Raw genomic sequence first — 26,301 nt, forward strand, 5'->3', positions numbered from 1 at the left:
AGAGTGTCAGTAACTCTTTCCTTCCATCCCTTATATATTTTATTGTTGTTATGGCATAATAAAATATTTTAATTTCTGCTTAAAATCTTTGATCTGGCTTTCTCTCTGTTCAGCTTGAGCTGGATCAAACAAAAGACATACAAGGCTTTGCTTTCCTTTAGGTATCTGAGACCAGATTTGTGATCTCCACATGTCCTGAGAACAAGTAGATCAATGGTGTAGAGCAAATACCCAGCTTTAGGCACTTCTGTGTGTAACCATAAACCACAGCACAGCAAGTAGGGAAGACTGGGAGAAACACCTCAAAAGCTCACTCCTGAGCTGAACTAACCTGCTAATGAAGAAATCCACATTGATTCCTTGATCTTAATTATTCACAAGCCCGTAAGCCATAACATACCTACCACCCATCTATCAGTATGATCAGACTGATTTAAGCTGTATAGCTAATGATTTCTTTTAAAGGAAGCAATAATCTTCCTAAAAGAGCTAAAGCATGTGTCCAAGAAGTGAAAGACCTCGGTTCAATTCTCCTGCTGAGGAGGTTCAAACCCATGCCTGCTAAACTCCTGGGGAATGCCTTAAGTACTAAGCAAGTGGCTGTTCTGGCAAAGGCTGTCTGTCTTTTCTCCTGTTGAAACATGTCACAAAACAATCGAAAGGACAGATTCACTGAGCTGAAAACTCCTGGCTTTTCATCTCCCAGAACACCTTCTCTAATGCATTCCTAATGAACACTTCAACAACAGCAACAAAGGCCCTAAAACAAGACAAGCAACCCCCCCATCCAAAGTCTTATGTAAATAAAGTAGGTTTTTTAAACTAGCTGTTCACTAACAGTGTAAGGATACTGAGCAGTTTTGGATGGTTTTCAGAGTCTGATCTACATAATGCTTTATGCTTTTTCCCCTTAAATTGTTAAAAATAATACTAAAGATAAACCCTATTGGCAAGATTACAGTGCTTTGTTTACTAGCATTATTCCAGGAGATCATATTTGATAGTATCAAAGCCAGCCAGACTGCTTAAGAACATTTTCTCTTATCAATACCACTGCTAGGATCCTAGTTCTAATTTTTGTTCAGTAGCATTTGATTTCCTAATAGATGGGAGGCACTGAGCATGGGGTGATTCACAGTAACCTTCACACCTCATAAAGAAGGCAAGGAGGGCACAAACACTCCCCCACTCAAGTCACCTTGTCATGCTAATTCAATACACCTAGGTAAATTCAATTTTCCCTTTGTGTTTCTGAAAAAACATTTATGGATAGGTTATGAAAAATGTGAACTGATATGAACATTACAGTAATTGCGTTGGTTAGGTTTATTAATTTGTCATAATTAAGTCAACAAGAGTTTTAGTAACACCATCATATTACTTGATTAGTTTTGAAAGTGATTATCCTAAGAACTCTATTTAATTGGAAGCATCTCAATTTACAGGGTACATTAAATTCTCAGTAGCATTTTAAGATTATTCAACATATGCAGGTCAATTACCAGTAATCACTGTTTCATACAACTGCTTCATAAAAAATTTCAGTACAACACTGAAAAAGAATAAAAGAGGGTTCTAAAAAATACAACTGAACTTCAGTTCACATTGTTATAGTAAAAGGCCATATCTAACATCTAAATTGTTAAAACCATTCTGAAACAGAAAAGATTATACAAATTTGAGCAAAGATTAAAGAACAGTTGACTACCTTAAAACAGATGATGATAATTTGTCAGGACTGCCAAATTACTGAATTGCACTAACTGCACTCACGCCCAGCTGCACATTAATTACCAGATTAGAAAGTTATAATTAATTTTCTTAATATCGCTACACTGCTTTTCTTCCTTGAGTTAATAAAAACAGATTGCAATCAATCTTTGTTAATTCATGCTGCAGAACAGAACTGCTGTAGCTATTTCCATATGCGAAAAGCGCTGCATGCATAGTTCTCGGTGCAATACCCTGCCTAGAAGCTGTACCTTCTGACATTTTAATGAAGTGTTGTAATAAGGCAAATAAATTATAAATTATAATTTGACTTAATATAGTTAGTAGAAAAACTACATAGGCTTAAAAATGAATTTTTAAAGAATCTTCTTAATGACAGAATTCAGAAATGGATAGTATTTCAGTATCTTTTCAACTAGAAAAGAGGTTTTACTTATAGTTGCATCGTTGAAAGACTTCACTGCTGAGACTTTTAAAATTTCTTCATCAGCTGACTTTGCCATTAGAAACTACTAAAAGTGCTCCATACCTGTCTAGCCTTCACAGAGAACAAATTGCGAGAAATTTTAAGAGCTAGTAAGGGAAAACAACTCTATAGAAATACATACTAAAGTTCATCAGAGTTCTGGTCAAGACTGTTCAGTTATAAATACTGTACAGATAACTAATGCAGCACTCAAGAAGCATATGTTTTCTCATGTCCATATCTGTATTAGTATCAAACCCCATTTTTATAAGATGGAAAGGATTTTTCAAGGCTTCTCATCTGAAGAAAGGAGAGCCAAGTAAAATCAATGCCCCTTTTTTCATTTTCCATTTATGCCTGAAAGATGTTTTATTTCTCCAGCCTCATTTCTGCTTAAAAAATACTTATTTTCTCTCTTTTCCCTTCTTCTAAAAGATAAGAACGAGTGTAGAAATATGAGAATTATGACATAATGGCTTCCAAAGAGCAGCAACCTATTTTATTTTGATCTAATAGAAGTCTTCACATGGTCAGGTTTGGGTGTCAGAAAAGGAAGACTGAATATTTAATAGCAAATGAAGACTGCAAATGTTTTGAGCTTGTGGGTTGTTTCCTTTTAAAAATGTTTCTAAAGTCTTCCAGAGGATGGTAAAAAACAAGTGATTCTGTATTTGAGAGAAACTGGAGACAAGCAGAGGAACTTAAAAACAATATACAGCCTTCAGCAGCAAAGCCTAGTACAACCTTTTCTGTATTTATCCTTTTCTCCCAAACTTCCCTAAAGAAACCCAATTTGCCTTACACTGCTAAACATTATTATGTTTTATATATATCTACATATATATAACACCTATATGTGTGTATAGATACATACACCCCGCCCCTGAATGTATACCAAAATATGCCTAAGAATAGTTTGATTATCACCTTCTAGAATACTTAAGTACTTGAACACCTTCAAGACCTTAAGGAACAGTGTATTATATGATAATATACTAGGAGAAGTAGGATTTATGGACCAACTCTTCCATAAAGCATCTTGCCTTAAGGCAGCAACTCTAGCATATATCCCATTTTGGGTGCTGCAGAGAGGCAGAGAAGCAGATCAACTAAATAACCTCAAAAATCTGAGGGAGGAGGGAAGGAGGAAAAGGAGGGGCTGAAAAATAGTCAGTCTAGAAATCTCAGAAGACATATGTGGGACAACACCCAGTACAGTTCGCCAGCATTAATTTTTGCAAGCTATGAAACTAAAACATCTGAAAAAAAGACTCAGAGACGCATCCCATGGATCTGGGAAACATGATGCATCCAGGATTCAGATTCATTTTATACAACATGTGGGGGCAAGGGCAGAATCACAGTTCAGTAGAAAAAAGCTCCCATCAGAGCTGAAAATCATCACCAGTCTGCTTCTCCTCCAAAATAAAAATGGTTCAAAAGAGGACAGCCAGCAGGGAAGAGGAGTAGCAGGGTTAGAAAATACATAAATTAGAGCATGATCAAAGATGAATTGCAACAGTTCTTGATTTACAGAAAACATACAGCTAAAAGGCACTGGATGATCTCAGCAGCTTGTGATAAATACTTGCAACTTAGATTAAAGATTCAAATAAAGTCTGGATGCTAAAGAGACATTATGAGAAACAATGTAGCTATCTTTCAACCAAACCCACATTGACTTAACACTACGGTAATACAGTAACAATTACAGCACTACAGGTGTCTGCATTTACTGCTGATACTGCTTAAATACAAGGATGTGTTCTGTATTCAGCTGGGTGTATGAAGCTGGTCATCACAACCCTGAGAAAACGCAACCAACAATCAGCAATTATGTTCGCAAGGAAGACAAAAATCCTTCCATCATTTTAAGATTCCTTAAAAGAAAGGAAACCCTGCAAATCTCACCAAATGTTAAACATAACTGAACAATTAACAAATAATCAACAATAGTGTCTGTTAAAATCAAAATCCAAAACCCAATCTGCATAAATGTTCTTCTTATTCTGATATAATGGACTTATTTCTAAAGAAAAAGATGAAATAACAAATCAGCGCAAGATAGGTTAAAGTCATTGTAAAAGACTAAATGGAAAAGTACACTGGAACAGTATCTGATGTATCCATGAAAATGGGTATGCCATGAATTTCAGAAGAACAAAAGATGTCATAGGCAGTTATGACTAGTCAGCTGAAAATTAAACAGGCTTCTAAAGATGGCATTAAAAATGCCCATCAGGACTGGTATAATGAAACTGAAAAACACAAAATGCAAGTTTCAGAGTATTAATAGGATTATTAAGCTCTGTAATGAGAAGTTTAAGATTCAGTTAGTAACTTTTCTTCACACTCATTATTTTAGGACAATAAGAATACAGAGTAACAAGCATTAGTCACCCATTTAATCTAGTGCTTATTTTGGAACTTTAAATGGTCCTTACTTTGGATGTTAAGGAAAAACCTCGTTCCTCCAGTCTTGTAACGCTGAACAGGTATCATACCCTTATACCAACGATTTAGTCAGACAGTCAAAGTATAGTGCTTGGTAGACCTCAATCCTTATTATCTACTACATCATAAAGATGCATAAACCAGAGTATGAAAAAAATATCCAAACAACCCACACACCTTTCCATTTTGAAATAATTATTTTTAAGAATGACCTGCACAATGTGAGAATTTAGCCAGAGAGAAGTATTTAAGTAATTCCAGCTAATGTACACAAACAAAACACTTTGTAGATGCCTTCTCCCCTCTTCTCATGGTCACTTAAAGAGTTCCCTAATGAGAAATGAGTGATGGATTTTGCAGGCAAAAATCCCACAAATGTACATACATAGTATCAAATACACAAAGTAAGTAACTTGTGTCTTTACAATTTGTCAGTTAGAAAATTCTTAGGTGAAACAATCCTAACACAACTATAATTTTTAGATGACGTGTTTCACTGAGGTGATTTGAATTGTGGTGGAAGTGATCGAGCAGTGCTTGCACTCTATTTATTTAACAGAACCTGAAGTCTGTAAGAATTGATTCTCTTCCCTCTGAAGGAAGCCTCTTCCAACAGTCACATTTCATCTATTATAAGGTTATAATTTACTGGACGCAGATTAAAATTAAGACATACATGATACAACCAATTGGAAGGGAAATGATCTCTAACCAGCGCAAAGATTAATGTGCCTACACTTAGGTGCCGGAGTTCCCAGCACAGTCAATACGGTGACGCAGGACAGCTCCATGGGGGCAGGCACCAGGCGTTTATTTCGGGGCAGGAGAACTGCTCCTTAAACTACTTTGTAGTGCCTGGCTCCCTAATGACTGTAATGGGAGCTAGCTCCTGCTGCGCTGGTAAAACATAGGAACATGTCTCATCTTGAACTGCGCCTCATCCTGCACACATTTACGTGCAACTCCAGCTCTCAAATATGTTTGACAACTCAATACTAAGGGTTCCTTTGCATCTCCTAGGCAGTGGGAAAGGACATCATACAAATAACTCCTAATTATCTGCTAATACTGAGGTGGTAACAGCAGTTATCCAGCTAAAGCTAGAGCACAAGCGACACCAGCATCTATATACTACTTTATAAAATTTTATTTTCAATAAATGCACTTTCAAATTCTTGCAAGCAGATTTCTTTGGGGAGCAAGAGCATTTTGTAACTACCAGGAAGCCAACTGTGGATCTAATGCAACTTTCCCACACTCATCACTATCCACTCTATCCCCATGGTTCCTATATCCTATCACAGAGGGACATGTTAATTTACAACCAGACTAGTAGAAAATTTGAAGTATCTGGCTGGTACATGCCACCTATTGGTACAGGCCATAGGTGACCACGAGGAACTTCCTACTCCTTATTTCTTCTAGGGCAAAACACAAAAGAGCGCAACCTGCTTAACCTGATTCAAATCCCTCCCCTTTCTGGCACAGAATCTTATCTTCTTTATAAATAACACACACAAAAAAGCCTTTTTTTTTTTTTTTTTAATTAAGCCATCAAGACAAACATTTATGATAGCTGGGGAAGGTTTGAAGGTTTTGATACCCTGGTGAAAATACCTTGCTGTGGAGGGTGGCAAAACCAATGAAGTGAAAATCAAGACCCTCCTGCAACCAGCTGGCTTCTGTGGGATGAGGTTTGTCTTGTTTTACAAAAGAACACTACCTATTGTTAGCACCACAGAAATCTAAAAGTGTTTGCAATCATACATTTTAGTGCTGAGGAATCACATTACTAATACTTACAAAGGGTTTGACACAGATAAGTAGTATGATAATGATGAACTTGTATTTACATTCATTTTACAGTGCGCTAAACTGTGGGGAAAGAGTTAGTGTTTATACTTAGAATTCAGGACTGGGATCTCTTTTCTTTGGCTATAAAGAAAGCACTTGAACTGAGAAAGGTATTTTGCAGCAGCAATACTAGGTCCCAAACCCTTCCTGCGTTACTGCCAGAGGGCAGTCTCCCAGACAAATTCAGTGTTACAATACTGAATTGAAGCTGCTGTTTGAATAATACAGCTTAACGTTATGGGCTATCACCAAAAGAGATGTTCTTTGAACTATCTCAGGGAATTTTTCTGATACTTTTATAATGAGATTTTTTGCATTGCTCAATGGCAAATCAGACAGCACCACAGGTCAAAAGTATGTACCCTGAAAACTGCACTGGTATGTACTGATACCTACAATCAGAAAATCTAAATTTTAATAACACTCTCAGACCAATTTTTTTACTTTTATGTGTGACCATGGAAGAATTATTTATGAAAACTCAAAGCAAAAAAGGAATTTTTTTTCATTAAGTATAATTTTGTAATAGTTCATTTGATTCTTATTGAATATAAAGCACAAGTCATTCAATGAAGAACTGGCTACTCATTTTAGGTGAGGCAAAAAGCAAGCAATTTGCTTGCTGTGGTGTTCTAACATGTTCTAAACCAATGGAATTGCTAATCAGACAACATACAACATGGTGATATCAAAATGCCCCAAACAAAATTATTTTTCAAGTTTATTTTGCATTCAGTACTGACTCAAGAAATGTAAACTTGTTTATGAATCATGCAATGAACCAGGGGGTTAACCAGCACCTGAAATGTCAGTGCTGAAAAAATGTACCCTTTGCTGAAATCATCCTTGTCACTAGTTACTTATAAATTAGGATGGAATTCAGTTCCTCAGCTCAAAAAGTTAGTTCTTTGAATTATTTGCCTAAGGTCTTCTTTAATCAATGGGAAGAGATCAGTATCTCTAGAAGGTAAATCATTCTATGCTTTATGTTTGCAATCTAAAACATATGTTTAACACCAGACAAATATTTTCAGATAGGTAAAGTTCAGCTAGGATTTATCTCTTTGCATCCAGTGCTAATACAAGTCCACACTGTGATCTAAACACCTGAAGCAAAAAGTTTAGTTTCAGTAGGTCTATTTTGCTACAGGGGAAATAGTGTTTAACCAAATAACCAAATCCTTTTTGTTACCATTACCACTTTATTACATCAGGGGAGTATTTGCCAAAACCACACACACAAAGCCTTTATTAAGTGTGCAAAATTGAATACTTCTGGCTTTTTTTTCTCAGTTAGTTTTGATTTTGACCTCTAAAATTATGCCCAGGTTATACAGAAGGAATAAAGTTAAAGATTCCATCTAAACACAACTTCTGCATGGTCCTGCAATGATAAACCATGCAGAGAATGTAAGTTTTTCCTCTTTAAAACCCCTTTAAAAAACAGGTTTATTTTTGCCAGTCAAATTTGGAAAGTAAGCTATATTAAACTCTGTAGTCTTTAAAAAAACTTCATTTAGACATGAGAGTTAATAGCACAAATTAGAAAATTTAAATTAGCTGCCCTGCTTGAATCTCTGCAAGAATGTGCTTGTTGAGTCACTAGGACAAGTAAAAGCATGACCACTAATTCTGTTAAAGAATATTATACAAACAAGTCAATACTTAGGAAGATTTTGTGAAATAATGCAACAATCACATTTCAGGCATTTCTGATAGTGTAAATGGAGGAATTAAGCTGACCAAAAGGTTTATTGAATTTACATGTTTGGATCCTTTCTTCTTTATATTTTCAAACTTTTTCAATGCATTAAGATTCATTTACAAACTATAAAGGAATATACTCTGAAGTGCACTGATTATGTTTTGGAAGAAGTCCCAGAGCTCAAAGAGAAACATTCTGTTATACACTATAATCATTTCTTAGGAATGCTGGAGTTTTTCTAATGAGGTAGCACACTAAAGACATTTTAAAGGCCATCTATTCCTCAAGTGATTTAGGCACATGAGACCTTTCACATGTTTCCAAAGTAATTTCGGAATTACTTTGAAACTTCAAAGTATTTTAAAGCAAGTTGTGCTGTCCAAGGACCCTGGTTGCTGCTTTATCCAGCCACATTTCCTCCTAGGTAGAAGGTGCCGAGAGATAAGCTCCTTTAAATGTCCACAACCTCAAATACTGCCAGCACTCTGAAATACCAGACTGTATGCCCCAGAAGAAAACACCACCTGTGCATCTGTCACCCTGGCAGACACTGTAGCATTTTAGTGTAAAATCCCTCTCCAAAGCTGCCAGGCTGGTGGGGGAGAGCCATCCTGCTTGGTACTGCTGTCACAGAACAGGAACTTTAGTTGGTGGTAAAACTTAAAGCATTCAAAATAAATAATAATAATAACAATAATAACAATAACAATAATAACAATAATAATAAAGACAGGTATATTTTTCCTGGTTACTTTCTTTTTTTCAAGTAATGTGAAGGAAAAAAAGATTGGTTTTGAAGCTGTGCTGTGGGTGTACCTTCTTGTTCTGAATCCATTCAGTGGCTCTGTGGGCTCAGTAGATCCAAGAAACTTTTGTTCAAACACTGAGGCCTGGAAAGGCCTGTGGCATAACTTAAATATTCTGTACAAAATGTAGCAATTTAAAAAAGAGTAATAATTCTTAAAAGAACTCAGAAGAGGACCTTGCTTTAAAATCATTCTGACAACATCCCAATAGAATAAATACTCCAGCTTTGTCACTTCCATCCTCAGCTACCTACAAATGAGTAACTGCTTTGTGGAAACAATTTAGCAAGGCTTCTGCTATCTCACTTCATAAAATATGCAATATAGAATTCAACTAAGGTCCATTGTTAATGTACAACCAATGTTAAAGTGTAAAAGGCAAAGAATCCTGAGCTGACATCAGGCACAGCAAACGTTTTACATTTATGTTGAGTAAAACTTACTACCCCCTGTGGTTTGCTTTTAATACAAATTAAACAAACTGATTTCAAACTCATCCTTCTTGACTTCTCTTCAGCTTTCCTGCCCTGACCCACTCCACCCATACCTCACAGCTTTTCCTGCTATACAGAACTTTCCATGATCCCTATATCCACAAATGCTTACACTATTTACTATTTTGTCACTAAGCCAGTAGAACAGGCACAGTTCCCCCTTAGCCACAACACTTGCAAACAGGCTGGACGTCCAAAAAACCCATTTCCAGTTTCTCCTGCTTCCAGAAATAAAAATATTATTTACTCCAGTTGAAAACTTGTTCATTAAGGTAAGGCCTAACTGTTTTTCAAAGTTTCAGGTGTACTTAAAGGTTATATGATACATTGATTCTTCATAAAAAGCCAGGCACCTTACTACCTAGCAATATTTTTACATCGTAGCACACACGGGATAATAAATAACCTTAAAACAACTTATTCAACTGGTCAATGCATAGACAGCAAACATTTTATAGGAAAAATATTCTTTCATATAAGAACGCTTCTGGGTTGCTTACTAGAAAGCAGTAATGTGGTCTTACTGGAACTAATAGTGACTAAAAAAACCATACAGGTCTGCTTTCAGAAGGGGAAAAATTGACCTAAAGAGGCAATTTCCATCCAAAAGAGAAAAAATACTGTACAGGATCTTAGACCCACAAATTTATTCCTGACTTACCCAACAGCCTAACAATAATCTGGGTTCTTCTGTGAATTTCACAGCTGAGCATCATTGCATACATAGAAGCCCCATACAGCTTCATTTTAATAGTTACAGAGGTAAAAATAGGTACATTAAAAGGATTACTTGATCATGTGAACATGATGCAAGCCGGATATTTGTTAAGCTTACTTAACTCGCTACGAGAGTTATAATTTCAGGGGGGTTTTTTATTTCTATAAAACTGAGAGGCACATTACAGAAATGCACAAGAAATCCAATTGCTCAGTGATAAATTACTTGAAGTTTTTAGAAAGGGAAATAAAATTTTATCATGAAGAAGCCAGATTGTCATGGCTCACTGAGAAGAAAAGGATCATGAACTAGCAGTATTTTAAGAAGCTGTTATAGTTGGTGTTTTAGAAGTACTGAAGACAAAATAGCTTAACAAAGGATTTGAGTGATGGAGGAAAATAATTAAAAAAATAAAAGCAGCTTTGCCAGCTTGGGCTCCTTAACCCCAAAAGACAACTCAAACCTATTTGTCAAGCCACCACCACTTTATACACATTCTCCCCCTGCAGCCTCTCTTTGTACCAGTGTTTTCAGCCAGAATAGTCAACAAGTGATACACAACACTGGTTACTCAAATAAGCGAGTGAGCCATAAAAGGCACTTCAGCTTTGGCAGTATAAGAAGAATGAAAAACAGATGCTGAAGATGAACTGAAGATACAGAACAGTATCAAGAACATCAAAATATGGAAATGCAACTGAAACATTCAGAAACAAAGAAAAGGAAATCCCCGCACAAACTACCAATCTAACTACTTAAAATGTACTTCAGAGACAAAAGGAAATTTTATAAACAATCACACTTAAGAATTGGCTAATAATTTTAGCTGAAGAATAGTACAGTGAACTTCTTAACATATTTGATTATTAGGGCTCCACAGTGTTCCATGGTCATTAAGCTGTGAGGAAAGAATCAGCATGAAGAAAAACAGTGGAAAAGAGAAAGAGTACAAGAGTTCAGGAGTATGCCTTCAGTGTATCTAAGGACACACTCAGACAAAAGCACATATATACGTTTACACACAGACACACAAGGAGAGAGCAAGTCTGGCTATGATGATACAGGGTGCGCAGAGAAAAACTATTTTGTGAAGAACAGTTGCATAGTGAAACAAATATCCAGGTCATCTGTTAATCCAAAAATAGTATTGAAAAATAACCAATGACACCCACAATCTATTGTGAGTGTTCTCCAATTTAAAGCATAAATCAAAACAAAATCAAATAAGTACTAATCAGAAATGAGGCATATTATATCTGTAATATATGCAGGCTTCAGTGGCTTAGCATTTCCTAAGCCTGGATGACAGCGTATTTGTTTACACACAGTATTATGAAAGTCATATATTGAAGGTCAAATCTAGACAGATGTGCAAGGATTCAGAATGAATAACCAAGAATCCAGCATTTAATGTAACTTTTTCTGCCATAGCAAAGGAACTTATCTTGGCAGACATTCTTTTCTACTTTCATGCCAGATAGGAAATGAATCCCTTTTGCATTACCACCTTGCAGTGCTTGTGGCTGACACATGTAGTGCACCACAGCAGTGTGAGCAGCTAGGAACAAAACCATAAAGACCTACCACAGAATTTGACCTATCTGCAAACACCATTGATATATTTAGTAGATAAGCAGGGATTTAGATAAGGGCTACATATAAGACAATTTTTTAGACTAAACACCTTAAACATGTTTACATATACCCTGTAGAAAAAGGTACTGACTTTTGTGTTGCAATTACAAACCTATGCCAACATTTTGTACTCAGTTTTTGTAACAGCCTAAAAACAAATAACCAACAAACCTCAAGCTGTTATGCTATTGAACTCGTGCAGAACTCATTAAAGTCTGTTGAGAAGAAATCATTAGCACGCATGTAAGTCAAAGTCCAAGGATCATCACCAGGCAGCAGTTAATCAGCCCCTTCAATGATGAGAAAGTTCAGGAGCCACTCCCTCCCTCCTGCTCCTGCACACAGACCTGCTCTTTGCCTCCCACCTTGCTTCTGTTTGAAAGGAAGGCAGAAGATAAGCCTGTCTGAACTGACATACCAGGGGTTTCTGTAGGACTGGCTCTGAGAAGTTTACTGAGAACCCTGAAGCAAACACAGCAAACCAAGCAAACATGCCAGCGTACATCCCACTACGGGGAAAAAGCATACCCATAAATACAGATCAGGCAGAGAACAGTGGAAGATGCTGACTGTCAAAGAGGGAATCGTGAAAAAAACCACAAGACAACACCACCACATGCACATGTGAAATTCTTCTTGATTTGCTTTCTTGTGACAGATGGTGCTGGGGTTTATTCACAGTACGAAGAAAGCTGATGTGTCCTTATGAATACACAAACATACCCCACAGATGTAACTTTCAATATTCTTCCCCAGGCTGTGCAAGGAAAACGTTTTCTTTACCAGCACAGTGTCACTGCTAGCAGTCCTGAGATGGACCAGGAGCGGCTGACATCTGTCTGGAGTCAGACACTGGAGGCCAGAGGAACTGCAGAAGAGCGTGCACCTCCTACAGCAAACATATACCTTCAAACCACAACTGGCCAAGGCAGAGTTACTCCCTGGGAGATAAGTCACTTGTAGCAGGTATTACTCTTGCTTCTCAATACGAAGGACATGCTGATACTACATTTGAGATCAGGGAAAAACCGGAGTACAAAGTGGCTGGAAACCTTATCTTTTCAGAGTAGCACATGACCCTTTGCTTTTACCCTACCTGTAACAACACTAAAAGCAATGAAGGACTTCAGGAAAAGTGATGAGCAACATACTAACTGATAAAAAAGCAGTCAGTTCTGAGAGGAATAAATGTCTTTCTATACGCATTCCTGTGCATGTAACATATAGCTACTTAAATTTCCCAATTTAAACTGTAGAACCAAGGATGTTGTGTCAATTTTTACCTAGCTGGAATGGCATAAACTCTGCAGCAATTGTAACGGTTCTGTGGTGAAGATGGTTTCAGCAGAACTTTTTAATATGCTTTAGTTACCAAAAAGCAGTTGTTTTACCTTTTGATATTAAGCAGTGCCCAAGGTATGCCAGTGGGAGTATTGAAAGCAGGCAGCAATTTCTCTCCAAGCTCCACTGCCTTTTTTCGGAAAACCTGGAAGTAAAGAAGAAACAAAGGGTTGGAAAATGGATTGTTGCTCCCACTGAATTAATTTAGATAATACTATTACTAAGCGTACAGTACCAGTCATCTCAGCACGATGAGGCGCATCCCTGCTTTTTTACAGTCAAAAGAATGAGAGCAGCACAACCTGCTTTCCATTGCACACAGCAACAGCAGAACTCACACAGAAGGATCACACAGCGATGTTGCCAGACAACCTGCATCTGGCATCCCCAGAATCAAACCGAGGCCATCAGTGCGACACCTCCTCCCAGAGTGGCAGGCACACAGCCACAGAAATGTTGCCTTTGCTCTGCATGGGGTTTATTTGCAGTGGCTCAGCACGCTGCAGGAACTAGGGCTGGATCACCAGGTACCTGCCGTACTATGAACATGCTGCACGGGCAATCTGCGGCAAAACCACCTCCCCTTACCTCCACTCCCCTCCTCAAAAAAAAAAAAAAAAAAATCTGCAGTACAGTCTTTATGGACTCAGCTGGCTTATGCCCAGGTGGTACCAATGCCATGATTGATTAAAAAAATGGAATATATCTGTGTAGATAACTGAAGACTTAACTGATCTTTAGTATCTGAAGAGTTTCAGGTTTCATGTTAAAAACAAGAAGTGGGAAGACCCCAAATGTTTAACATATGCCCACAGGAGTGACAAGCAATTTAACACCAGGAACTTTTAACGTCCAAAGTAATAGTTACAAAGCTAGAACAAAGAGGAATTTGCTGTCCTTCAACTGCAAGCTAAGCTCAGGTTACATTAACCTGACTTTTTGAGCACCAAGTGCTCTAGTAAGACAGTTTTTAATTAGAAGCAATATTGTTCCAACTTAAATATAGAAACCTATTTAGTGATTTCAATATGTGGATGTTCAAGGCCTATTTGCTTGGAATTACACTGGGATCCTGCGCAACAATGAAAGGGATTATCCCAGGTGTAGAGGCCAAAATAGCAAAGTCACCTTCATTGTTCTCTTTCTAATAATGCCTCCCTTCAATTCATTTTTCTCCCTCAGACATATTTATGATGAATTTTTATTTATTGAAGTATTAGAAATCAATGTACACCTAATGCACCTTATCATGTAGTACAGTACAGCAAATTTTCAGAGAAGGAAAAACAATGCATATACACTCACGTGAAAACATAAAGACATTTGCTGGTCAAAAGAAAGTAATGAAGAAATTTATTTTGACACCAATAAAATACAGTTTATAAAATCCCACTTTCTACAAGCCACTTTGAGAAAAGTTTTTTATTATTGAAAAATATATGATCAGGAGAGAATATAGAACTCCAGGATAATCATGTCACCATAAAGAGGCTCCAGGCTACCCCACAGTGTCTTCATATGACACGGATCTCAAGATTTCTGTGACAAGACTCAAAGATTTAGAATTACAGTACAAGACATTTTGAGTGAGGTTAAGTAATCTGAAGCCAAATTATGGCTGGAGTCAGAAAACTTTTTCAAGTGGATGGCATGTGAGTGCTGGGAGAAACTTGAAGCAAGGCAGCACAGAAAACAATTTGCTTGGAAATCCCTTCATAATCCATGTTATTTCTGACTCCTTGGTTTACCAGGTGTGTGGGATTCTGCTGAGAATTAAGTTATGGATTTGTGATCTTCATCCAGCACATAATTCAGTCTCCCCAAGGGTTAAAACCTTGAGGGACACTCAGAAACAGTTGACGCTAAATGTAATTATCTATAGGCAGATTTCCTTGAGAGGAGCAAGCGACAGTAACCCACCAGGAGCACACAAGCTTTCCCCTTGTTACACTACGCAGCCACATTTTTTTACCTTCGGTCTGTTGAACCCAAACCTATGCTTTGCTCTTCCAGCACAAGAGAAGCCCCCTCAGCCTTTCACAACATATGCTGCAATCAACTCATCAGCTTACCTTAGCACCTCTGTTCTGAAACACTGGAAGTATTAACAGGAGAGTGGTTACAATGACCCTCCCAAGCAACGGGCACATAAGGACCCTGAATTTCTGTAGAAGCATCTGCTATGCAGTGTAAAACCCTATTTTTTGCCATATGTAAAGCTGGTAGATATTTTATTTTTTGGAATGTGGTTAAAGGTGCCATCTGTACTCTTTCTAGATGTGTTTTTAAGGGCAAGAGGAAATCTCCCTTTGAAAAGGCACATACTTATTTAACCACAGCAGTGGCAGCAAGGCTCAGTAACTGCTGTACTTTACAGGCTATATTAATCCTTCATCATTAAAAAGATTACATGCAAGCTCAGAAAGAGGTCTGTTACAATAATTGCTTCTGGACAAAAATATAACATTTTAGTATCTTAATTAAAGATTTGATGTACAGCAATAACGCTTTACTTTCAAATATTTCTACCAAGTCTCACATTTTTTCAATTCTATTGCATTTCTTTTATAAATTAACAACCCAATTTCTTTCAAAATAAAATTGCCTACTTCATAGAAATGTCAAAAATAATAGTTATCAAAAAATAAACACATCTGACATGAAGCAGTAAGGAAATACTGTTCCACATACGGATATGCAAGGAAATTGTAATTCACTCCTGATAAGCACAGCGCTCTGAACACCGACATTAAAACATACAGTGAAGCCAGGCATTCTAACTTCTTTCTTGTCCAAAATGCACTCTTCCAATGTGGTAAACAATTTTCCTAGTAGGCAACTAGGAAAAGAGAACTACAAAATTATTTTTAAACCATCTTACAATTTTGGAACAAGTCTTGAGGTGAAGATGCACTTCTTGTTTACATGAAAATTTCAACAGGTTATTACTAATGCATGTTAGTGATTTTCTTTCCTCTTCCAAAGTTTAAAAAAAAAAAAAAAAGTAATCTATGGACATTACCCAGTTTTCTCTAGGGCTAATTTAATGTGGCTGAACAGCTGACTGCTAAATCACTATTAGGTAGAACAGTATAAACAAGAATGACAAGAATACTACAATACAGTGAATGAACGCAATAAATAGCAACTTCATGCAGCAAAATTATGCTCTTTCAGCAAGGGTAAAGGGGTGAAGATTACTAAAGGAACCACTTCGTTTTTCAATTTGCAGCTTTAACAGTTAAAAATAATAATAGGAAAAGTGAGTGTTATAATTATGGCACACTGTCCACAATGCTCACTGCATTTTTCTTTTGCAGAAACTTCTAATACTGGACAAGAAATAATTGCACAAGGTAAGATTTTTTTTTTTCCCCCAGATAATGTAAGTAAATGAACAACAGAAATCTGTACTTAATGTCTCTACCGTTTACATGAAATTCAACTTTTTGCCAAGTCCTAATCTCTCCCCACTATCACCCAGTACAGCCATTTTTTGATAAGCAAAAAGTATGACAGCCATTATGGAGATGCACAGAGTAAAGGCAGAAGTGAGAGAGCACAGAAATGAGAGACATTATATACAATAAAGGAAAAGACCTGTAGCAAAACTTCCCATCCCGGTGGTCACCTTGAGAGGCTTGAGGACTTTTCTTGGCCTCTCCTGAAGGATGCTCAGCCAGCAGTAATGCAGGCTTACTTACCTGAGCTACTGCAGCTGGATCAGACCTGGCAGAAGCTGTCACAGCCCCACACCTGCACCCACCCTTCACCCCACACTTAGTGCTCTTACCTACAAGTCTAAAAAACACTCCCAAGACATCCATGACTTGTTCCAGTGCTCTATCCTATCTAGACTGCAAGCTTTTTTAAGGAAGAGGGACTGCAGAGTTATTTACATGACGTATCAGCTGTCCTTTCATCAGGTGGTGTGATAAGTCACACTGTTATCAATCCCTTCTTTTAAATTGAAGATTCAGAGGAAAGTACTATTGATGCCTTTAAAAAACAACCAAACCACTAGAAACTGCACTGACATTTAACTCGGCTAGATACTATACTACAACAAAGAAAATCATTCCAAGTGAAGCACTGTGATTTAGGAAGAAAATGATAATTGAAACCAATCAGAAATGATCTGTGATGTAACTCCGTGGAGTTAGGTGGGATATTAAACGCTTTCTCAAGCATTTCTCTCTAACCTACTTTTTGCCAGAAGATAGATTTTGGATGTGAGATAATCCTTTTGAAACTCAAAAGTATTATTAACCTTTTTTAAATTTTTATGTAAGGTCTCTTAACAAACTTGTGTGATCTTGATTCTCACCATGTGAAGGTCCTGTGTAAGGAGGACTCCCCTATGGAATAAGTACGCAGACTCCTTCACACTCTGCAGTTCTACTCAAAATTAGCACTAAAGAAAATTAAATACTTACTATAGTCATATAATAATTATATAGAAGGTAGAATTACTAGTTTCTATTGAGATCTCGGTTTATATTAGTAGGCTGTAAATTGTTAATTAAAATAAACTCAATGCTCAGTAAAGCAGCACCTTTGTCATCCTTCAAGTTACCAATCTCAAGTGCCTTACAAAGTCAGTCCAAACCATCACTATTATTCCAGCAAGTCTTTGAACAACATTTGAGTAAGCAGTAATACGTAAACAAGAAATCTACCTCGCTGCTGCGTATACTTGGCTTTCCTGTTACTGTCTGTTCATTCCACAGTTAACACACACACACCAAGCCAGAGAGCAAAATGTTACTTTCTTACTCCATTAGATGCTCTCAATTATTTTTTAAGTACATATAAGTACTTCTGGTCTTCATAGGAGAGAACAAACTAACCCAGGAACTCCCCTGCCACACCACCTCTGCACAAGCTGCTAGGAGGTATGCTTTTGCACAACACTGTACCTGTGCACATCGTGATCCCCATGCCAAAAGTTATCCATTCCCTCAGGAACTATAATCTGCATGTTTCATTCTAGTAGGACTGCCAGCATTATTACAGAAAAAGGGAAGGAAAGTAACCACATTTACATATACAGAACTTCCATCAGCAGCTTTCCTAATAAAAGTTTCCTTATTTGTCTCAAATGTGACCTTAATTCAGTGAGGCATTCTGCTTAGAAAAGCAGTTTGGGTATGGGTTTTTTTTTTCGGTTCTGCTTACTTTGTGCCACTGATGCAAATGCAGAGGTTTTGAACAGAGAAAAAAAAATGGATGAAAAAGAATTTGTGAATTTAATGAACCAAGTTTTCCAAATACCCACTTAATTTAAAGCAGTTACTTTTGTTCTCTACACAACCTTGTGGCATCCAGGTACCAACTGTGGTTTCTGATTTTATTTTCTTTTTAAATGGCTTTAAAGAACAAGTCTTTTTCTTTTAAAAGAGATTGTTAAAAGAGGTGATACATCCAGAACTCTGTTTTACAAGACCAAATCCCACAATCAATCAGATTTTGCAGACTCTTGTGCCCATTATCAAATCTTATTAGGAACAACAGCGTTCCCACAGGGAAATGAGGATCTGCCTGCAAAGATGCAACGACAGGGGTAAGACCAGAGCTGTCATCTGGTGAGCAGTGGCTTTCATTATAGTGCAAGAATGTTATCTCCTCTGGATAAACAAAAATGTTTCCTCTGGCTGGAATGACAAACCCCTTTGAAAATGTTAGATTATCCCATCATACATTTAATTGCTGTTCCTAACCAGGAAAAAAATACAGGAAACAAAGAAATATATTAGAATTCTGTATGAGGCATATCTAATTTAAAAAGAGCATAACATGGTACAATATCATAAATTAAAGAACGGTCAGAACTCTGCCTGAAAAGGTCCTCCATACAAGGGAAACCAGAAGTTAGATTTTAATACCAAAGGAAACAATCCTTTTTTTTTTTTTTTTCAATTGACAAAGACATTTTCTCCACATTTCTAATTCTGTCAAATTAAGCAGTTTTCATCTTTGTATTATGTTTACAAATAGAAACTGACAAACCACTAAGTAAGATTTATTGCTTTCTTTTCTGTACCTGACTGCCTTTCCCAGTAGGGTAAGGAACGGGTATTTCAGTGCAAAAGCAGGAAACCAGAGCAGAAAAATTAACAGGGACAGGCCACTTTGCTGCTCTTCAGAACACTGAATAGAAATCCTTTCAGTGTAACAAATGCTGATAGGTTTAAAGTGATCTGCTAACAGAAGAGAACTCTCTTAGAAGAATGTGTTCCAATACCTTCTTTCTTGAAAGACAATCCAGAATTTTTGCTACATTTGCATTTGGTTTATTTTTAAATGAAAGATTAGAAATGCTACAAAAAATTGTGGCGCTCCATGTGACATACCAGAATACTCAAAATAGCTTAAGCTGAATTCTTCCACTATCTTCAATACCAAGTGCTGCCACACTTAAGTGGCCTATTATTTGAAACCATTTCTTATAATATATTTCCAGTGTTTATGACACCTGGATAAGTTACCCAGCTGCTGGCATTAATTCAGAAGCAATTACTGCTTTTACAATTACTGTCACCTTGACACTAGCAGGTGGTTTTGAGTTTAATTTCATTCAGTCCTCAATTACTCCTGGCTGAGCCCAGTCAGTTATGAATTAGCTGCGCTACAAGGTGAGGAGACAGTTAACATTTCTAGAAACAAGCACTGTAATGAGTCATATCAGTGTGGTAACTAGTACCAATGGAAGGCACCCAATGGACTTCATCTAGGATCTTCGCAGCTGTAGTAGTGTTTATTGTACACCCAGAGCCTGAAGTGCCGAGAACTTGTTTTGAGCATTTTTCCCCAGGAAACAGACTGGGTCCAAGACCAACTTGCCAGCTCTGGGCCAGCCCTGGTCCTGCCAGACCTGAGCAGAGCACACGTGAAATGCCACATCAGTGCATGAGCCTACCTCCAGCCCAGGGCTGCACCCAGCCTCATGTCATCCTACCAGGATACAGAACAGGACAGTGCCTTAAAAACAAGCAGCTCAGCTTGAGGCTACGCCTACAGTGGTCAAAGACAAGCCAGAGCCAATCAGCATGACTGCATACACCGACACCAGAGCCAGCATCATGCTCTTCAGCACTGAGTTTTGGGAAGGCTTTCTGGTTTACAAGTGTAGCATCAGACCCAAAGCACCTTTGCCCATCTGTACTACTTTGCTCAGAGCTAATAAGCTCCTCTCAGTCCCCACGACTGGAGGGTCACTGATGGCTGAGTGGAGCAGGCCTGGTTCACCTGGGGTTGTACCAACCTGGAGCTCTGAAGCTTGGCTGGATGTGGCAAGTTTCCCTCCAGAGGCAAAGGGGCACCTCTGCACTGAACACCCTACAGCATCCCACACCGCCTGTGCTGCCCGAGCCAAACCCACCAACACTGTCCAGTCAGCCTGGACAGTGAAAACCTGACCATGAGCTGGAAATTTCAAGTGGCACCAATTCTGTAAAAGCACCATGAAGGAAACAAAGCATGTTTTAGCTCCTTTACAAAGCATGGTTTGTCACACCTTCACATGAGGATATTCACCAGACAGAGCAGAATTTTATTGAGAATTTAAACAAGTCCCTCCCTCCCTGGAGATTAGCAAAATGCAACTGGTTGGGTTTCTAATCCCATCGGGATGCCGGCAGAGGCAGCACAAGTTAAACTGTTACACAGAACAGTGCAGGGGTATCTTGGGGTTAGATGTCAGAATCCCAGGATAAGGACTAAACCGGAAAAAAACTTAGTTTGGGAAATAATCTCAGATGCTCCCCTCTCATAAAAGTTCTCAAAGAAGCACTGGTTTTCATGTAAAACTCTCCCTCACACATATAAACAACATCGCAGCTGTATGAAGCAGGAGGAATGTCTCATTTTAAAATAATGACAGTCTGCAGCCGTTCCCACAATCTTGCTCAGCGTCTACTGTCATACAGTGCTGGGCTGGAACATGTTAAAATACAAATGGTTTTCAGTGGAGAGAGCCTGGAAAATATAGATCCTGTAGCAAAAGGGGACTTTCCATCCCCATCTAAGGCTGAAACCACCACAGGGTTGTATTTATACTGAGATCTTCAGCACAGCAATCCAAAGCTTTGACACATCTGTGAGAGCAGCAGGCATCAGAGCGCTCAAACCTTGCAAAAGCTTTTGGCACCCAAGATGACACGGCAATTCAGGGAGGTGCTTTTGACAGCTGTGATTGTAGAAGTATGCAAATAACTTTACTGGAGAGATTCAGGCAACTTGTGGTATCTAAGAGCAACAACTCACTCTCACCTGCAGACTGCTAGAGCAGTATTTGTCTTTTTCACAACCTGAGGAAATAACAAACATGGGTAAGCTTTTAGATCTACTGGTCTTTCCAGAATACTCCAGTATGCTGGTCACCAGCTCATAGAAGCAAATCCACTTTAAAAGAAAAATAAAAATTAAAACCGTCTTCTTGTATTCCATCAGCCTTTTTTGTTATGGCTTCACTGACAGCAAGAAAATTAATTTTCTTTTCTAGCTGATTATTGTACCAGAGAAGTCACATAGTACCATGAAGAGTCACCCTCTGTAGAAAAGACTGTAGAGAACTTAATCAAATGGAAGTAACTGGATTAGTGAGAGATTTCCAGATTTAATCCAAATGTATGTAGCAACAAGCAATCCCACCCCCCCACCCCCAGTTAGTGGCTAACACATGTAATTACTTCAGTTGTTTTTTAACTGAAGAATTTCTAAGTAGATATATTGTGTTTGAAATTCTTATTTCAGGAAGGCCAGTAATAAATGGCACAAACCAGCAGAAAGAAGGCAATGCATAAAACAAAGAAATATTAATATACAGTAACTTATACACAACTGACTTGCACTTTAAAATTGGAATGAAGGAAGGAATTGCTAAACAACTGCAGAATTAAAACTCATGAAGGAAGAGTTTGTTCCAGTTATATTTAGTTATTTCCTTTTGTGCTACTCGTGTGTTTAAGATTGCTTACACAGACATAAACTCCAGGAACTATTTAACAGGAAGAAAACTTTCAGACCACAAGAGAAAAAGTAACTGCTAATTTATCTACTAATGTCAAGAAAGCATTAATTTTTTTTAAAGCTTATGTATACTTGCACAATTAAAAGCTTAGCTACAACCCATTAGTACTTGGAAAGCTCATGAACTGACTGTTTAATAATATCTCTGTTGTGATAATTCAAGAAAAGGTGGTGATGAATGTAGTAAACAAACTTTAATGATTGCCTGTAATAAAAGGAATTTGTTAGGTATAAACGCCTTTGAGAATTCCTTACCCCAAGCTCAGGGCAGCCTTAATTTTTCAAGAGGTGCGATACACAGCATGCACAATGAGGAATGCGTTGGATTTGCTGCATATGTGCAGATCAACTGCACACTGGCAGCTGGCTCCTGAGGCCCAAACCACAGGTAACAAGACTCCGCCTACAAAAGATGCGCTTAAATCTTAAGATTCTGAAATCCCACAACTCCCAAATAAATAAATTATGAAACAGCTCAGTGTCAGTAAATCAGTGTCAAAGATTTGGGATGCTACTCTCATATCCTGTCAGCAACAGAAAGCCTGGAATCCCAGGTCTCCAGTCAAATAAAGCATGTGTTTCTAGCAAGGGCAGATGGTAAGCTAGCAGGCATTAAAACTGTCAGCAGCACATGACAGAGGACTGAGCCCACACCTAAGCACTGGTGGAAGTTCTAAATCTGTTTTTACCAAATACCCACATAACTGTAACAGGATATTAACCCACTATATACATATTAACATTATAGTCTGTCCTGCTTTGAACAGGCAGCACTGTAAGGGGCACTATACAACTGCACAACTGAAGAATGAACAGACACTACCACTAAAAAACTCCTTACTGAGACTCTTCCATCCCCAACAAAACAAACCCTCCTCAAACCTGCAGAAGTCCGATATTCAAATGCTTGGATGCTGGTGACAGACACTGTCAGCCCTAGAAGCAGCTTGCAGACTAACACCAGGCAAGGATGTCAAGAGCACAAAATATGTCATGTATTTAGCACTCAGGTCTTCTACAGTTATGGAAGATAATAACTGTATTTGAAAATATATTGGATGTAAGTAAAGACGAAAGGAATTAAAAATGTGGCGTATAAAACGAAAACTCATTATATTGTGAAGCGATACAGAAAACATCTGGATGTCATCTTAGAGGTTTTGTGTTTTTCCTGATTAAGGAAACAGCTGCCTTAGTAAAATTACTCATATCCACCAGTAATGAAGAGTATCTTTTAGCACAATTCCTCTGTTAAGCCACAAGCATCTGCTTCCTAATTTTCTTTTTATTTAATCTTGTGTACCCAGCCCAACTGCTGTAACAACAAATTTAAATAGCTGCCTCATTTATGTCTTGCAAGCTATCATATCTAAACAAAGAACAGCACTTTGCATATGAAACTCTCCTTTCAAGCAGGTGACCGTTGAGAGGTGATTTGCAACACCATCTGTGTGAAAGCAGGGGGTGGGGTGGAGGAGCCTAATAAACTTTGCATGGTGAATCAATAATTACATCCTTAATGTAGCATAAAGTGCTAAGAGAAGATTAATTCCTGGCCTTGTAAATTCAACTCTATCTTTTAATTCTAATACCATTAAGCGACTTAGAGTGAAGCCTTCACTCTAAAGCATGCTCCTAGACCATGGTGGCAAGCACAGAAAAGGCTAAAATCACTCTGCATATGTAAAGGATATTCTATTTATATTTATATATATTTAATATATGTAATTTCTGACATTAATAGCAAATGGAGAGCTGTTTGTTTCATCCAGTGTTACATGATACTTGTAAATTTTCTCCTGGTCTTAATGGAAATAATTTTAAATGATACTTAACAAATATATAATAATGTGAACAGGATACCAAGTATGCCTACATTCATTATTATTCTTCTCCATTTTTTCCTAACTTCATTTATTCACTTTAATATCTTACTCCAACATTATCCAACAGAATAATAGCTTAATGAAATGACTCTCAACAGTTAGAATCAAAAGGATCCTTGGACAAAAGGGCCCAAGGCCTAGGATCTCCCGTATTCTGCCATCTTCCTTGAACCGCCCACTAGCAAATGGGTACCTGGTCAGCTTGCCGAGCCAACGGAAAAAACACACCTACTCTGTCTTTTTGCCCAGGTCCCACTCAAAAGGGTCATCTTCCTGAATCATCACAGTCTCCATCTGACACTATCACAAGTATCTTAAGTCAGGTATTTATATCACTCAGACGCTAGTCCTCAAATGGTTAAAATTTATACTGACAATATCCTCAAACCAAGTAGCACAGAACAGCTCTTCTTCAGCCAGCCTGGGGTTTGTTCCTTCTGGAGAGAGTTACTCCTACTGCTGCTGAGCAATTGTCACGGGTCTGCAGTAGTAGTGCCGTGGCCCTAAGAAAGGAACTTTTTCCTTTTCACTGCTGTTTCCATGCAAAGTGCTCCAGATAGCCGAGGGGCTGTGTTTTCATGAAACTGTGAGTGAAAGTTCACAGTATTACAGAATGGTTTAGGTTGGAAGGGACCTGTGGAGACACCTCTGAAGGTCTAACCCCCTGCTCAACAGGACCACCTAGAGCCAACTGCCCAAGACCATGTCCAGACAGCTTTTGAATATCTCCAAGGATGAAGACTCAACAATCTTTCTGGGCAACCTGTGCAGTGCTTGGTCACCTTCATAATAAAAACGTGTTTCCTGATGTTCAGAGGGAATCTCTGCTGAAAGGTATATATAATTGTTATACACATATTATGACACAGTATTAGGGCATGTACAGGGCAGTGTCACAGTATATTTCTAAGTGACTTCTGTCCAAGGTATAGCTTCAGTAGACACTGAACAAACTATTTATCAACGAGAATCTCCTCTTGAAAGGTTTGCTTTGGAAAGAAGGAAACAGTAAACTAATAATAGTAACAACCAATAACTAATGAACTACATGCAACACAGGTGACAAAAGGACTAGGACAAGGAACAAAGCAGGATGAGAATCCAAACTGACAAGTTTGAAAGCCGAAGTTTTAAGAACAAGTCATGAGGTTGGGCTTTACACAGTCTTCATTAAACACAAAAAGCTTAAGGAGCCTCATTTGCATTAAATTTTACTCTAATGTCCTTTACCAGAGAGCCTCTGTTCATCTTCACACATGGGCAATTCCACTGACCATTAATTTGATATGTTCATGGATACAGGAAGAATAAATTTTAAACTACTCTTTTACCGTGTTTTTCCTACTCTTTAAACATATATCAAATATAATGAGTATCCACTGAAAATTAATGTTGTATATTAAGGCTGTCTCACGTTTAAACAGTGAAGCATTTCTTTTAATCCTTATACCAAGACTGAAGCTGACACAGGAATTTCCAGGTTTTGTGATCTCAGATACCAGATACATCATAAATTTCATAAAAAGTAAAATGATCACAAGTACAAAGACAATACCAACCGTCACTCTGTAAGATTTACAGCGTGGATCACTTAGGATCAAGCCATTTGATCATAGAACTCATCCATCTTTACCACCCGCAGCTACAGATTACTTCTGTTTCCTTTTATATATATGGAAAAGGAACCAAGAGTTTTATCTGTTCCAGCCCTATGTTTCAGTGGTTTATCAGATTACATTTTGATTAACTGTCACAACCACTAACATCGTAGAAACTACTTTCATTTGTTTTGGTAAATTCCATTAAAAACACTGGGATCCAGAAGGTGCCATTTGGGTAAATTCAGCTTGGATGTGCGAACAGCTTAGCTTGACTCCATGACAGGTGAGTTTTGTAACACTAGCAGTTGCACTAATGATACATGCCTAAGAAGTTATTTTTCAGGGGAGAGGAACATGTTAAAAATTAACATACTCTGCAGGTTCCTTCCTCCAAAGGACTTCTGACACACCATCTAGCTGGCTTTTTATGTAAGTAACATAACAAGAAAAAACTTCTTTTGTATAGCAGGAAGGGAAGGGAAGATGATGGTTACTTAACTCAGTGCTTGCTTTCTTATTGTTGAGATTTCTCTGAAAGACAATAGTCACTGAATTGTCTGATGAGTAACAGGCACATCCA

The 26,301-nt window shown here is 37.9% G+C and overlaps 1 protein-coding gene across 3 annotated transcripts in view; it reads right to left on the minus strand.

Moving 5' to 3' along the window:
* The window catches only part of MAN1A1 (mannosidase alpha class 1A member 1), a 151,699-nt gene that overhangs the window by 50,979 nt on the left and 74,419 nt on the right, over nt 1-26,301 (minus strand). For all 3 annotated transcript variants that reach the window (XM_055811199.1, XM_055811198.1, XM_055811200.1), the window contains exon 5: nt 13,255-13,349. In XM_055811199.1, the coding sequence (XP_055667174.1) occupies nt 13,255-13,349 (95 nt within the window). The remainder of the gene's footprint in view (nt 1-13,254; nt 13,350-26,301) is intronic.

Source organism: Falco peregrinus, chromosome 7 (assembly GCF_023634155.1).
Source record: "Falco peregrinus isolate bFalPer1 chromosome 7, bFalPer1.pri, whole genome shotgun sequence".
Classification (NCBI taxonomy): Eukaryota; Metazoa; Chordata; class Aves; order Falconiformes; family Falconidae; genus Falco; species Falco peregrinus.